The sequence below is a fragment of the Equus przewalskii genome, chromosome 5 (genome assembly GCF_037783145.1).
Source record: "Equus przewalskii isolate Varuska chromosome 5, EquPr2, whole genome shotgun sequence".
Classification (NCBI taxonomy): Eukaryota; Metazoa; Chordata; class Mammalia; order Perissodactyla; family Equidae; genus Equus; species Equus przewalskii.
The window spans coordinates 66,644,817-66,660,056 of record NC_091835.1 but is presented as its reverse complement, the minus strand read 5'-3'; the positions used below and the strand labels follow the sequence as shown (position 1 = coordinate 66,660,056).

General features: G+C 53.1%; 1 protein-coding gene across 2 annotated transcripts in view; it reads left to right on the top strand.

Moving 5' to 3' along the window:
- Positions 1–244: 244 nt before the first annotated feature.
- Positions 245–15,240, top strand: part of COL2A1 (collagen type II alpha 1 chain) — a 31,440-nt gene continuing 16,444 nt past the window's right edge. The window contains exons 1-18 of one of the 2 annotated variants that reach the window (XM_070621132.1): positions 255–502; positions 4,664–4,870; positions 6,335–6,351; positions 6,585–6,617; positions 6,721–6,753; positions 6,852–6,905; positions 7,039–7,140; positions 8,138–8,215; positions 8,847–8,891; positions 8,990–9,043; positions 9,468–9,521; positions 10,266–10,319; positions 10,730–10,783; positions 10,910–10,963; positions 11,271–11,315; positions 11,872–11,925; positions 14,576–14,620; positions 15,071–15,124. In XM_070621132.1, coding sequence (XP_070477233.1) covers positions 418–502; positions 4,664–4,870; positions 6,335–6,351; positions 6,585–6,617; positions 6,721–6,753; positions 6,852–6,905; positions 7,039–7,140; positions 8,138–8,215; positions 8,847–8,891; positions 8,990–9,043; positions 9,468–9,521; positions 10,266–10,319; positions 10,730–10,783; positions 10,910–10,963; positions 11,271–11,315; positions 11,872–11,925; positions 14,576–14,620; positions 15,071–15,124 — 1,122 coding nt within the window. In that variant the 5' untranslated portion in view covers positions 255–417. Of the gene's footprint in view, positions 503–4,663; positions 4,871–6,334; positions 6,352–6,584; positions 6,618–6,720; positions 6,754–6,851; positions 6,906–7,038; positions 7,141–8,137; positions 8,216–8,846; positions 8,892–8,989; positions 9,044–9,467; positions 9,522–10,265; positions 10,320–10,729; positions 10,784–10,909; positions 10,964–11,270; positions 11,316–11,871; positions 11,926–14,575; positions 14,621–15,070; positions 15,125–15,240 lie in introns of both variants that reach the window. The other variant, XM_070621133.1, reaches the window with a different exon arrangement.

Sequence of the window (15,240 nt, the reverse complement as noted above, 5' to 3'; positions counted from 1 at the left end):
AGGGGGCAGCGCTGCAGCCCCGGGTGGGGGGAGGACAGGGGCCGTCTCTGCGCCCCGCCTGATCAGGCCACTCGGCACACTAGGGGTGGGGGGCGGGAAGCAGGGCTAGCGGAGAGGGGGTCCGGCCCAGGCAGGTGCGGGCTCTGGCTGGGCCTGGGCGGGCTCCGGGGGCGGGGTCTCAGGTTACAGCCCCGCGGGGGGCCGGGGGCGGCCCGCGGTTTGGGCGAGTTCGCCAGTGTCGAGAGGGGCCCGGCGCATATAACGGGCGCCGCGGCGGGGAGAAGACGCAGAGCGCTGCTGGGCTGCCGGGTCTCCTGCCTCCTCCTCCTGCTCCAAGAGCCTCCTGCATGAGGGCGCGGTAGAGACCCGGACCCACGCCGTGCTCCTGCCGCCTCGCTGCAGGCCCCGCAGTGAGCCATGATACGCCTCGGGGCTCCCCAGACGCTGGTGCTGCTGACGCTGCTCGTCGCCGCTGTCCTTCGGTGTCACGGCCAGGATGTCCGTAAGTCGCCCTCCGCCCCTGCCTGCCACCCTATCGTGCCGTCCCTCTGCATCCTCCTTCCCGGCCCTCTCCCGCTCTGAAGCCCGCGGGTCCCAATTAGAGCGGCTCCCGGGGGTCATAGTGCGCCGAGACTTGGGCGCAGGATGCGCAGCAGCTCGCCGAGCGGAGGTCTGCGGGTGGGGGGCTCTGTCCGAGCGTCCTCGGTGCAGGTCGCTGTTGGAGGCATTTGCAGGTCCCGGCGTTGCGCAGGAAAATTAAACATGTAAAGCGCAGGATCGGAGAGGTTTGCGCACAGATTTAAGCGCGCTCTTTTCCACCAGCTTGGATAATTAGGCGCACACGCACACAACTCGCCTCGCTGAAGCACTCGGAGTTCAGCAAAACAGGTCGTGGCCCATGGATCTTGGGAGGAGTAGGAGAGCAAGAGCAGGAGCGAAGGAGCGAGTAAGCTCCAAGGGACTGACTTCGCAGTCGTGTCCAGGGGTTGGCGGCTAGGGGTTCAAAGGGGATTTAGACAAAGGAGATGCTCTGAAACTGGTGGGCTGAAATCCGAAGCCACAAAGAAAGGCTTCGGAGAGGCGCTCTGAGACCTCAGCACCTCTCGCGGGTTCCCTCCGCCTCCTGGCTGGCCCAGGAGCAAGGTGCAGCCCCCATTCGCATCTCGGCTTTCTCCCGGCCTCTAAAGGGGACAGAAACTTCCCGTAGGAGAGGCCATCTGAAAGGCGATAACATTCCAACCAGACTGCTTTTCAAACGTCCCGGAAAATAGCGCCCCCTCCCCGCGGTCTTTCCCTCCAAGCCGGCGGAGGTACTACAATGAGTTATTTTTCTAAGTTTTTGAAACTCGCCGAGCCAGGCTGCGGGCTGTGTGTGTGTGTGTGTGTGTGTGTGTGTCGTGTGCGTGTGTAGCAGGGGAGGGAGGCACGGTTGGTCGATTGCTATAACTATGTCAACTGAATATAGTTAGAGATGGCAGTTTTACAGTGTGGTCCAAAGGCGGCTCGGGCCGCACCTTTCCGTCGCCTCCTTTGGTAGAGTCCCTCTGTCTGGGATTATATTCAGGACAAACGAAGCCTGGAAAGTGTATTAGGTAGAGAGGATTTTTTTTCCCCACGTGTTTGGGCACGTTTCCTACGGGGCTGGGATTCCAGCCCTGTCTTTGTATGTTACAGATTGTAAATCAATCGCAGGGGAAACTTTTCTTGGGGAGGTAGGGGGGAATCAAACTCCCTTTGCCGACGAAGCTCTATGCGGTCTCGCCTGCCACCAGCTGTCTCCGGAGACGGTTTGGAAGGCTGCGCGCCCGGGAGGACTTTCCGTTCATTAGAGCGGCTGACCCGGCGGGGGCAGGACTGGAGACCGCGGCGCAGCCTCAAGGAGCCCGGGGCAGGAGATTCTGGCCGGTCGTCGGGCGCTGCGCTAAGCTGGCGGCGCGCTCCCGGACACTTGTTGGAATATGGTGTGTCTATTAGTGGCCCGGCTAGGACTGACTATATTTCTTGCCCTAAATTTGCATGAACACATCCACAAAGCTGTCTTCTTGACTGACCTCTGCCTTAGTGCGCAATGGAATTAGCTAGGTGACGTTAAAATAATTCCTAAATTCTCCATCTGGTATTAGAGGCGCTCATTTAAGTGGCAGAGCGCTCTCACCGCCGCAGCTTTCTCGGGAGGGAATGAATTCCACCGTTCCTTGGGCCCAAATCTTCCAGTCGCTCCTCCTCCCCAGGGTGGGGAGCATCCGAGCGGCCGACTGTGCGCCTCGGCGAATCTCAGCTGCGTAACCCCCTCCGCGGGTCAGGGGACCCAAAGATATGACGTGGGGAAAGGCGCAGTCTGCGTGGACGTCAGGAATGTCCGAAACCTAGCGCTGGGGCACGCCCCTCCCCCCCATCTTTCCACGAGGTTGAGAAACTTATTGGCGGCGGCGTCTTTGACCCACATCTGCCCTTCGCAGCCTTCGCCTCCGAAAGTGCTCCTCGGTTCAGGGGAGAGACCTCAATCCTCCTTTGTGAGGCTTGTTTGCGTTGGGAGATTGGCAGCGATGGCTTCCAGATGGGGCTGAAATGCTGCCCGTATTTATTTAAACTGGTTCCTTGCGGAGACCTGTGAATCGGGCTCTGTGTGCGCTCGAGAAAAGCCCCATTCATGAGAGGCGAGGTCCAGTGGGTTCCCCCGGACTCCCCGACCCCCTCTCCCACAATGCCCTCCTGTGCCCGCCCGCCGCCACCTCCCGGGCTCCAGCCCTGCGCAAAGCGGCGGCGAAGCAAAACAATTCCCCGAAAGAGGTAACTTTTTAATTGGCCTGCTACAAAGAATCACTTATACGGCGCTGCGGTAATGAGCGGAACCCGATCAGGCGCGCCGGGATGCTATCGGCAGCCGTTTGGAACTGCAATTATGGTGGTGCTGGGCTCCTCCGTCCACACCTAGGGGATCCGGTTACGGTGCTGGCTCCTTTCTGGGGCAGTCATTTAATCCCACTTTTCACCCTCCCAGTGTCTGTGGGCGAGCCGTGTCCAGAGCCGCAACCATAAAGAGTCACCCAGCGGCTCTCACACCCAGCGCTGCCCGGCCCCGCCCCTGCGCTCGCTCACCGCGGGGCCGCCCTTCCAAGGGAAACCCGATCCGCATTCGGGGTGCACCGCCCCCCCCAGCATTTTCCTCTCTTTCCGCCCAGGGCCCTCTTGGGTGAGGATGGGCTCTTCGTTAGTCCGGACGGGAGACCGTTAACCTCTCCTCCTTCCCTTTTCCCATCGCCTGCTTTCTACAGCTCCTTCTGTTTTAGCGGTGGGTGTGTCCAGCAGCTTCCGTACATACTCTTGGATCCCCTACCCTCCCCGCGATTATTTCGCCGAGGGGCTCAGTGGCTTTCTTCTAGTGGAAAAAAAAAAACGAGAGAGAGAGAGAGAGAGAGAGAGAGAGAGAGAGAGAGAGAGAGAGAGATTTATCTTTACATTTTTTAGCGTCTCCTTAAAGAATGAATGATATCTTTAAAAAAATCGTTTTCAAGTTCTCTACGTTCGTGTCTTCTCCGCCCACCTAGTTTATGGCTCTTTCCTATATTCATGCCCTGCAGCTGCCACTGCTTTGGGGATTCTGATGAGAAAAACAGCGCTGGGCGCTCCCTAGCACGTGGTGCGGCCTCTTCAGCCCTTGGCCTCTCCGGAGCGCTCTTGTCAGCACAGGTTTCGTTTGCAGGGTGAATTCCAGACGGCAGGGCGCTTGTGGAGAGGAGCTAGTCCGTGCGTTCTTGGTCTGTATTCTTGGAGGAGGCCCGGCCTGGACTGGCTAGTCTTAGCCCAGGCCGGGCATCAAAGCCCCCTGCACCCCCTCAAGTTGGGGTGTTGTCTTCAGGTGGAGGCAGGGTCTCTCCAGGAAGGGCTACAGCTGGAGATCAGCTCTTTGGTCTTGCTTGTGTCCCAAGGCGTTTTATTAGTCTGCTTAGGTCCCAAGTGTCTTGTTTGAAAGGGCCTATGCCCCTCCCCCAATTGGTCCTAATCCTAATATGGTTTAAAGAATGGGACAAGATCCTAATTCTAATAGCTCCTCCTTTCACCAACCCCCTCCTTCATATATCCACTTTTGGACCCTGGCTGTTTATAGATTCTAATTTTCGTGGGTAGAATTTTCTGCCTGCCTTCTGAATTTTAGCTGTCAGTTGTATTCAGCAAATCCCATAATTCCTAAAGGAAGGCAGAGAAAAGAAGGCCTGTGTTCCTGTGCCAGGGGGTCTCTCCATTTTCCCCTCTCCTCTATCTTACAGTCCCCGAGTTTCCGCTCAGCATCCCATCTTCTCCTGCTCCCACCCTAACCTGCCCCCCACATCATCAGGTCTCCCCCATACTGGATGCATGCATGAGGAGAATACGGTACAGTAGCCCCCCCCTCCCCCGCCTTCATTGCTGGGTCAGGGTTTTCACTGGTGAATAGACAGCAGAGTGCAAGGCACACAATAGGTCTTTGTTGAATATGTGGAAGAATGAATGATGTCTTAGAAAAATAATTTTCAAGATCTCTATGTTCCATTGGCCCAAGCCCACATTCTTCAGCATTTGAATTATGTCAAGTTGACTGCAACCTCTTTCTCTTTTTCTCTTCTGGCTTCCCACCCTCTCCTTCCCGTCACTCTCTGCTTCCCTTGCCCCACCCTTGGTGCAGAGAAGACTGGCAGCTGTGTGCAGGACGGGCAGAGGTATAATGATAAGGATGTGTGGAAGCCCGAGCCCTGCCGGATCTGTGTCTGTGACACTGGGACTGTCCTCTGCGACGACATAATCTGTGAAGACATGAAAGACTGCCTCAGCCCCGAGACCCCCTTCGGAGAGTGCTGCCCCATCTGCTCAACTGACCTCGCCACTACCAGTGGTCGTAATTTATTTATTTCCTGTTCCACATAAATAAATTACTTGCAGGTGCAGCAAATGCCCTCCCATGGATGCTGGTCGTCTCTGCTGAGCAGAGGGACTGGTTATCCATGGGACCCCAGCAGCTGAGGCTGAAAGGAAAGGCCGCTTCTCGCTTACAGGTTGAAACTGAGTGAGCTTGAGGCGTTAGAGGGGTCCTTCCACATTTACCTCCAAAAAATACACTTCCGAGACACACAGAAGGAAGGACAGAAGTCATTCCACAAAAGTATCCTCTCTGGAATCATCCCTAGAAACTACTGGAGCCGCAATGGAGATCGAATTCTCCATCTGGCCCAGCCACAGATTAATTCCTCCTCTGTTACCACACCTTGTCTTCTCCATAGAAGATCTTTAAATATACAGTTTTCAGTGTGGAGAAGCCTCTGCCAGCCAGCAGGGAGACCCAGAGGGCAGGCTCCCTCCCCGAGATGTGGAACATTGGTGGCACTTTCCTTCTGTTTTTACCACTCATGGTGTTGGCTGCCAATTAAGAATCAAGTTAATCGGAGCAGGAGGAGCTGGGCTCTGGGAGTGCTGGTGGTGAAGGGTGGAGATGGCGCTGGGATGGAGCTACAGGTGCCTGCGCTCCAGCGGGTAGTTACTAACTCCCAGCTGGAACCAGCACTGGTGGATGACGTGTGTGCAGGTGACCTCCCCAGCATTCAAACACGTGCCCTGTCCGCCTGCAAGGTGGGTGGGGACACATGTCTAGGACTCTTGGGTGGCTCTCACTATTCCCTTCGTGCTCAAGTAGAGAAGGTAGTTGAAAGAGAAGCGAGAAGTTGCCTTTCCTGAACACTTCACCAGTGCCGGAGAGCTGCCCTTAAGGTCCAGATTCCCAGAGCGTTTCTGGGGGGCCTCTGTGAGCGAAGTGTTGATTGCCTTTACTGTTTCATTGTTACAAAGGGGGAAGGGGTTACTGATTTGGGATGGCACTGGCTGCAGTGCCCTTTATAACTCCTATGTCCTGCTGTTTCTTTTTGTGCTTGCTTCAAGGAGACCCAGCTTGAATGTAAGACCTTTCTAACCACCTAACTCTTCTTCTGGGAGGGCTTGGGCTGTGGGAAGGGCTTCCTACTCTGTGGGGGAAAGAAGAGACGGAACCTTCTGGCAGTTTCTGGTGCCTTCTTTCTCCAAGGCTGATTAGATCTTGAGCTCTTCACTCTGCTCCACTCTTTTGCATGCTGACTGCTTTCTGAATAACAAAGTCTGGGTCATCTCTATTCCTCCTGGGACCTCAACAACCCCCAGGACCCCAGTGACTCTAACACCCCAGCAGAGGGGTTCAGCTGAGTAACAGGAAGCTGCCTCCTTCCCTGGTTGTGTCCTTTTCTTTGATCACTTAAAGAGTGTTTGAGTGACAAGAGCTTGTACTTACCCATCTCAGGAATCTTACATTCTTCTCTGTTTTTTCCACTTGCAGGGCAGCCAGGACCGAAGGTAAGGGTTTGCTTTTTGTCTTTTGGGTTTTTCTTTTGTTTTTTTTTTTTTGCGTTTGCCCTTATATATCCTTCCTTGGAAGCAACACTGTGCTCACCCAGCCTGTGAGGTCTTAGGCGTCAGTCGAGGTCTGTCTCAGAGGGCACCTGGACTCTGGGGCTCCTGGGCAGGGTTTTGTGCTTGGGGCTTGGTGGGCTTGCTCAGCTCAATCCTGCAAATGTGTCATGTTTCAGGGACAGAAAGGAGAACCTGGAGACATCAAGGATGTAAGTACAAATTATTCTCACACCACGTTGCATCTACTTCTCTGATTGAGTCCTTTCCCTGGGCTCCCTCTAACCTGCCACCCTGTGGGTCTCTCTCTCACAGATTGTAGGACCCAAAGGACCTCCTGGACCTCAGGTGAGAAAGGGAGAAATCCCTTCCTCCGTCCCTTCCTCAAGTTACTGCTCTGCAGGCCCCTGGTCTGGCTGTCATCTCAATGTTTTCTTCACCTTCAGGGACCTGCAGGTGAACAAGGACCCAGAGGTGATCGTGGTGACAAAGGAGAAAAAGTGAGTAGAGAAACAGTGCTGCCCAACTCTTGTAGACCCCCCATGTGCCTGATCACCTCAAGGGCAGCCCGTGGACAGATGGTTCTTGCATAAACACTGCTTCAAATTGGTGCCGTTTTCTCTTTCTGCCAAGGGTGCCCCTGGACCTCGTGGCAGAGATGGAGAGCCTGGGACCCCTGGAAATCCTGGCCCCCCTGGTCCTCCTGGCCCCCCTGGTCCCCCTGGCCTTGGTGGAGTAAGTATGCTTCTGTCCCCTTCCTTCAAGTTGTCCCTCCAGAAATGTGGCTTCTAAATTGCCACTCACACTTACCTGGCTGGCTCCAAGGGCTGCCAGCAGTGTGTACATAGCCTGTCCATGGGCTTCTCCCCCCGGCCTATAATTTAGTTGAATCACATATTAGGCATGAGACTGTGGTGCGAAGGGCTGACTTTTTTCACTCACTGGGTTTCTGCAAAGAAAGTCTTCTGTTACCTGGGTCCCTGGCGTCTGCACTATGTGGTTGATTCTTGGGAGTGGGTGTGGGGGCTGGGGGAGAGGATGACTGGGTACTTGTAGTTCCCTGGAAGAAGAGTGACCACTGTCCTTGGAAGACATTTAATCTTGGTCCCTGCCAAGTACATTCCAAGCAACTATTCATTCTCATGAAAGAGCCCCACTCAGTGAAGGTGTGTGGCGAAAGTCATTTTTGGAATCAAACCAATCAACAAATTATATTATTGCCCAGTTTATGCAGGTTTGCCATTTTGATGTTTGCTGTGTTTTAAATTTTTAAACTTAAATGGCTCACAGACACCTACTACATCCCTTGTTAAAACATTTCAAGACTATTGATTTTGGTCTTTTAAGGCTGGGCATTAAAGTCTTAGAAAATTTAAAAAAAAACTCCTTTAAAAGTGATGTTTTAGTTCTATTTCTCAATATATGTTAAACAATGTATTTAAAATTTTAGAATTAAAAAAATAATTTTATAAAACGAAATGCAAGTAACTGATACTCCTCCAAATAACACTTCGTCTTCCAAGGAAATGATTATGCCTCTGTCATCTAATAACACATTTCTAAAACTATTCTTCAAGAATCTTTGGTAATTCTAATCAATGCCAGGTTAATCTCCAACAATTAGAGTTTATCTAAATAGAGTTTTTTTTTTCTATCCAGATATATCTTACCTAGACAAGTAGGAAAAACCTAGGGCCTCTCAAGGTCCTAATGTTGTTGGGTTTATTTGCAGAACTTTGCTGCCCAGATGGCTGGAGGATTTGATGAGAAGGCTGGTGGCGCCCAGATGGGAGTAATGCAAGGACCAATGGTAAGAAAAGACATCAGTTCTTTGCAGCCAAAATGGCAGGAGGTGGCCCTTAGCTGAGCCAGAGACTCTGACAACCTCACTTTCCATATAATTGCTTAGAGCAGCCCTTCTCCATCCGTTATGTAACCTCCCATTTAGTTAGCCCAAAGCATTTGGTTTTTAATGGCGATGGATGCCAGTTTTAATGATGCGCTGGAGTGACTAAGAAGAATGAGGATGGAGAGCTGCATATAGGCTGATCTGTTAGAAGGCCAGTTGCTATTGCTCTTGGAATGAGAACTGAAGAATGCAGACAGCAGCCACTGTTCTCCAGCATCCACAAGACTTCCAGCAGGAAATCTCAGCCCTGGAGCTCTGACTTGGCACATGCTAAATGAAACTCAGACTTTAGTAAACATGGCTGCTGTCCAGGAGAAAGCAAGGCCAGCTTCTCTGTCCAAATGGTGCCTATAAATAAAAATAGATTGTTGTGTGGGGAGGGGGAAATGAGAGGGAGCAGCCACGGTAGGCCCCCTGCCCACAGAATAGCTCCTTGTCCTTTGTCTGGGCTGTTGGCTGGGAGGAGGTGGCCCACTGGAGGCCGCTGTTGAAGCATTGCCAGTAAACCTCCTCATTTTCTGTTCCAACGCAGGGCCCTATGGGACCACGTGGACCACCAGGCCCTGCTGGCGCTCCTGTAAGTACTGGGTCTTTCTTCTTGGCCTTGCAGTTGCTTTCAAGCTCTCTGATGTCAGCTTGTGGGGGTTAACCTGGTATCCTCACTTTCCGTTTTAGGGACCTCAAGGATTTCAAGGCAACCCTGGTGAACCTGGGGAACCCGGCGTCTCTGTGAGTACCAGCACGGGCCCTGCCCTCTTCCTCAGGAGCCTCCGATGATGTACCACTCAGACCCCAGCACTATCACCTTCCCGGCTCTATCTGGTGCTTCCTCACAGCAGAGGGCCCAGAGGAAATCCAGATGTCACTTCTTAGCTATGGGGGAACTCTGACAGAACCAAAGGTGGCAAGGACCACCAGGAACTCTGTTCTACCAGTCCCCTTTCTAGGTCACACCGGTCTGTGCTGTCTGCTACCTCCCGCTATGATCTCTGCTATGATGTGTTTGCTTTCTCTCAGCACAAAGTGGTTTTTTCATCTTTCTTCCTTATAGGGAAACCAGCTTCCCAAAGCTATAGTCCCAAAGTTTTGTTCCCTGATTAGGTGCCTTCTCCCTCCAACTGTCTCTTAAACTCTCTTGCTTTGTATTTCATAGGGTCCCATGGGTCCCCGTGGTCCTCCTGGCCCCCCTGGAAAACCTGGTGATGATGTGAGTATACCTGAGCCATCAAATGTGGGGCTGCCTCATCTGAAAGGGCCTGGAGAGGGTGTGTGCTGGGGCGGGGAGGTGGAAGTGCCCTTGGGTTGGCCCAGCAGAGACTCAGACTCTGTCTACTGTCTACATTCCCACTTGCAACTTAGCTTGCAAGTGCCCTGGGGATGGCTTTGGACCCGTTAGGAAGGGAAATAATTAAAACACCATTAGCTCCAGGAAGGGAAATTGAGAAGTGAGAGAAGGGAAGAGGGAAAACACAAGGGGAAAGATGTAGAGAAGGAAAAACAAAGAAAGGAACACTCGACCTCTCAGCGTTATCTTAATTGTAAATGAGTGAGGAGAAGCTCAGCCTGACTCAGGATGTCTGTGAAGGATGCAAACGAAATGAAGAGACAAGAGTTGGCACTGGAGCTGTTCTTATGACTCGTCTTAGACAGTAGAAGACTCTGGAGGTTAGGGAGTGTAGCCAAGTCAGTGGAGCCGAGGAGAGGAGACGGAAAGCCCACTAGGGGAGCTGAAGGTGGTGGGGATGGAGGAGGTTGCCCAGGCAACATGCAGCTGTCCGGAAGAATACATGGTGATGCAGGAAGGCATTGAGGGAAGTCTGGAACCTGAAGGAGGTGAGGGAGATGAGGAAGCACGTGGGCAAAAGGCAAGGAGGGCTGGGAGGAGAGACTCCCTCTGGAGTGATGCTAATGTGTCTTCTGAGGAAGCTGAGGTGCGTCTCTCCCCCTTCAGGGTGAAGCTGGAAAGCCTGGAAAATCTGGTGAAAGAGGCCCTCCTGGCCCTCAGGTAAATCCCCATCTTTCCTAGCCTCGAACCTTATTCCCAGAGTCTCCCTCCTTGCAACCAAGGCAGTGGCCTCGCGGCAGCTCATCCAAGTTCAGTTAGCTCACTTCTAAAACAAAATTCCAACAGTCCCAGCGTATGTCAGCCCTCCTGCTGATGATCAGGTTTATGAGCCTACCACAGGCCCCATGTGGGAGGCTGGGCTGTTGTCGTTTATACCCACTTTGCATAAGATAGGGTGAGGCACAGGAGGGGGGTTCTGGGAGGTACTGAAAGAGCTGTCCGGGTGCTGGGCTTCTCGCCTGCTCCTTGGCTGCCGCGGGGAGCTAGCTCTGAAGGCTCCCAGCAGCCCAGAGCAGCCTCTGCCCGGCTCTTCTGCTCTGGGCCCTGAACATCTCCTCTTTGGATTGCAGGGTGCTCGCGGCTTCCCGGGAACCCCAGGCCTTCCTGGTGTCAAAGGTCACAGAGTAAGTATCATGGGTGAGGGTGTTAGAAGGAAGGGAATGCCAGGGGAGAGAAAAGCATTTGGGGGCATGAATCTTCCTATTTGGGTTCCCCAGAAGTGTGATTGAACATTTTCTCTTGTCTCCTAGGGTTACCCAGGTCTGGATGGTGCTAAGGGAGAAGCTGGTGCTCCAGGTGTGAAGGTAAGGCCGGAGAAGCACAGGGCACGGGGGATGGAGGGAGACGAGGAGCTCTCTTTCCAGTCAAGGAGATGCTATTGCACTTAGTGGAGTTAGGTCATCAGAGCAGCTTTGGTTGGGAACACCCAGTCCTATATCCTGATGGATGAAGAGCAGGCCTGGAGAGCTGGAGGAATTGTCCCTCATAGAACGGAAGTTTAGGGGTGTCAGTGCTAGCTGAGATGACCAGAGCTTTCAGCCTCTTCCTTGGGAGTTTTCTGGGGGCTGGCAACAGGGTCCCAGTCACTGACACTGTGCATCTTTTTTCCAGGGCGAGAGTGGTTCCCCGGGTGAGAATGGTTCTCCGGGCCCAATGGTGAGTATAAGCATCACCCCTGGAGGACCTCCAGATGCTTTTCAGATACCTCCGAAAGCCTAGCAGCTGGTTCCACTGTGAGCACCACTGCTCCCTTTGTGCAAAGTAGATAGTTGATTTTGTAGATTTGAACCAAGTATGAGCAAAAAGTGAAATGTATCAAGTAGATGATTCGTTCAAGGTTTCACCAACACATCCTTGAAATAGCCCTGTTAAAACACTTTTAAGGTGGGCTTCAGTTTTTAAAAAGTCTGTTTATTCTCAATATTTCGGGGAGCTCATCTATTGCAAGAAGCAAGATGTGCCTGTAACAAGGCTCCCAGTAGGTAATGCCAGGAGCATCTGAGTGTTCTCCTTGGGCAGAAAAGCCTTTGGTGTGAAAGGAGGAGTCCTGAATGAGTCAGGAAGGTGGAATCAGGGGCATCCGCACCTTGGCCTCCTGGGCACGTGCATGCTCCCTCCCCTCCTGTGTCTGGGAAGGGCCCACAGGTTGAAGTGATGGTGCAGAGTGTCATTGAGCCAACTCATGCTTATGCTGTCCTGGTGTGTTTTCCAGGGTCCCCGCGGCCTGCCTGGTGAGAGAGGACGGACTGGCCCTGCTGGCGCTGCAGTGAGTAATTGACAGAAGCCACCATTTGCCCAGCACTTTACAGTTTACAAGGCATTTTCATGTAGTGTTATTTCCCTTGACCCTCAAAACAACCCCGTGAGGTGTAGAGTACTGTCATCCCTGAGGATTCCCTCTGAGTGTGGCCGTCACAAATTCCAGGCCGGGTCTGCACAGTCGAAGGAGAGGGGTGGCCTGTAGGAGAGTTGGTTAGTGACAGCAGACTCTCTCTTAACCAGTCTGGATTATTCAGGTAACCCCCTTAACAGCCCCCACCCACTCCCCAGTCAATCCAGTTTGAATTTATGGACAGACTTAAATTGGCTACAATACTGTACCACCTTTTGTTGTTTCTCCTTGCTCAGATGATGCTCTAGAACACTATAGCAGTCTAGCATCCGCTCACAGGCCTTTATGCTCGATGCTGCTGCTGCTCCTGGTGACACTATGATATCACGCCAGGGACCACCATCTCACAGGCACTTCCTATATTTAATACCTTATATGCTTTGTCTCATCTAATCTTCCCTCAAATCCTCTGAGATAGATTCTGTTATTCTCCCCACTTTAGCGAAGAAGAAACTGAGGCACAGAAAGCTTAAATAGCTTAAGAGAAAAAAATGCTTTGCAGCCTCAGACTCCAGCAGCCTCTCATTCACCTGGGAAGTTAAGAGTGTGGGGATTTGCAGCCGATGGAGGGTGCAGGTGTTCAGCTCTGGTTCTTAGCAACAGAGAGCCCTTATAGGCGCTTGGTCAGGCGAGTGATATGATGAAAGCATGTTCAAGAAAGATTATGCTTTCTGTGGATTACATACCCAACCACCCAGGCTCTAAGGCCCCTCCCCACAGGTCCTTGCAGGGCTGGCCAAACTAAATCAGCTTTACTCAGTTGTGCTACTTTCCAGATAACGTGTCTGTTTGGCAGAAATTTCCCTCAAAAGCAGATCTGTTAAATAACAGGCAGCCTCAACCTCCTTTTGTCAGCCAGAGCTGCTGAAGTGCCTTATCCCCGGGTCACTTTGTGTGAGGGGATTAGAGTGTGCTGGGCCTGCCAAGAAACACTGCTATTTCTGCAGATTAGCAAGACCTGGCTCGTGGCTTTTTGGCCAGACTTGGAGCCACGGTGCCCACGACCCATGAGGGGCAAAAGCGAGCTGCATCCCCTGCTCTGTTCTTCCTCCTTCTTGGGCACAGCGGGTCCTGCTTCTTTGTCCTCCTTGCTGGTTCCTGCCCCCATGGTAGTCAGGTTGGCAAGCTGTGCATAGGATTTGGCATAGAAGGTTGACAATGTCACGTAGTTCCGAAGGCGGGCCTGGTGTGAAGGCTGGGCCAGGGACTGGGCTGGATTGACCTCCGCCTGCTGCAGTCATGTGCCCCTGTTGGGCCAGACTGCTCTCTCCCCAGCCTTGCTGCAGGAAGAGCCGCAGAAGCCAGCCCAGCCCTGGCCTCTCACAGCAGTACTGCAGCTCCCCTTCGCTCATGCCCAGCCCCGGGCCTCTCCTCTGGCCAGCTCCTGGAGGGAGAGTGCTCCAGAGCTTCCAGAAGCAGTTAGGCCGGTCCAGAGGGGCTGTGGCCAATGCCAAGGCTTTATATTCCCTCTGACATTTTTTCTAAGTCTTCTCTTGCTTTCCTGTTTAATGCCAATCTGGAGAGTCTCAGTCAGGAGAAATGGACCATAGCCAGAAAGAAGACCTGAGTCTTATTTAAGACATGAGCTCCCCCTAAAGCATCCTTGATCTTCAGCTTCTGAGGAGGGGCAGAGGCAGGCAGGAGGGGCTCAGCGGGGGAAAGGTCTCCTTCTGGCCTCTCTGGTCCCCTGCCAAGGACCAGGTGCCAGGCCCAGCTCTGCCTGGCCTGATGGTTCCGAGTTTGAGTAGAAGTTCCTTAGGCCCTGAGGGGCCTTGAGAGAGAAACTTGGGGGTGCTCACCACAAACCTGGGGAAAAGACCCTCAAAGCTCAAGTCATATAGAGAAAGAACTGGCAGCCTTGCCTTTCTGTGTGAGGAGTCTCAGAGACACGAGCTCAGATATGGTTCTCGGACCATGCCCAGTGCCCTGACCCCATCATGAGGCCTCTTCCTGGGCTGGCGGCAGACATCCTGCGGGCATCTTTGCGTTCCTTAGGAGCAGGTTGTGGAGGTGGCAGAGGGGTGGAGGCAGAGTGCAGAGGCATCCTGGAGTTAACCAAGGAGAGGCGTTAACCAAGGAGGTCAGACAAGCCTTAACCAAGGAGGTTAACCAGGCCCTGAAAGTACTTCCCACTGTGAGCAGGCGGGAGGAAGTGAGTTAGGGTGGCTGCTTGGCTGTTTCGTTTTCTTTTGTCTCAATTCGTTGTCTTTAAATAACTCAGCCTTGGAACTGGGGATACTTGGGGTCTAAACGGAAGTTTAGAAATTACCCAGGCTTCGTTTAAGCTGAGAACAAGCCCGCCTCTGTCCCTGAGCACCCATTCTCACAGCCACCGTGGAGGGGGTCTGGGGCCGCTCCCTCCAGAGGAGCTGTCCTGCAGCTCACACCTCGCCAGCTTCATGCTCAGCGCTGGGGCACCCTGGGCATGCATCTCCTACATTTTCTGTGTGGTTCGGCTGTGGGCAGGGGGGGACTGGATGTGTGGGCACCTCTCACATGGGTACTTCCTTCTTCTCCCTCATAGGGTGCCCGGGGTAACGATGGTCAACCAGGCCCCGCAGGGCCTCCGGTAAGTTCATTCTCATCCTCATCCTCGGCAAGTTTTCTAGAGTCTCATTCAGCAGCCCAGTGAAGTCTGCAGTGTTTATTCAGTGTAACCACAGCAGTGCTCTGGCTTATACTGGAAAGGAGGAAGAATAATGTTTCATTCTTACGTGAGCACGTTGATAACAAGCTTTGAAGCAATGGTTCTCTTTTCTCAGTTTTTCTGAGGAAGGATAGATAGGGAATCATATACTTACCATATGTAGTCAGAAACTTGCTTTGCCTTGTGAACCCAGGCTTGGGGACACTGGCAGTGGGGATGGTTTTCATCCAGGGACTTTCAGCCACAATGGATGTAGAGCAAAATCAGCCCAAAGGTGCAAGGAGTGTGAGGTGTCGGGGTGGCTCGCTTTGGAGGCTGGAGAGATTCTGCTGGGAAACGACATTCACCTCTCCACCCTCTCCCTTCCTCCAGGGTCCAGTAGGTCCTGCTGGCGGTCCTGGATTCCCTGGTGCTCCGGGTGCCAAGGTACGTGCCCTCCTGGTTAAGTCGGGAACTCCCCTTTCCCCATAACCCTTGCTGATTGCCCCCTAGATGATCCCCCCTTCCCTTCTGAGGATTCCCCGCCCCACTCCACCCTCCCA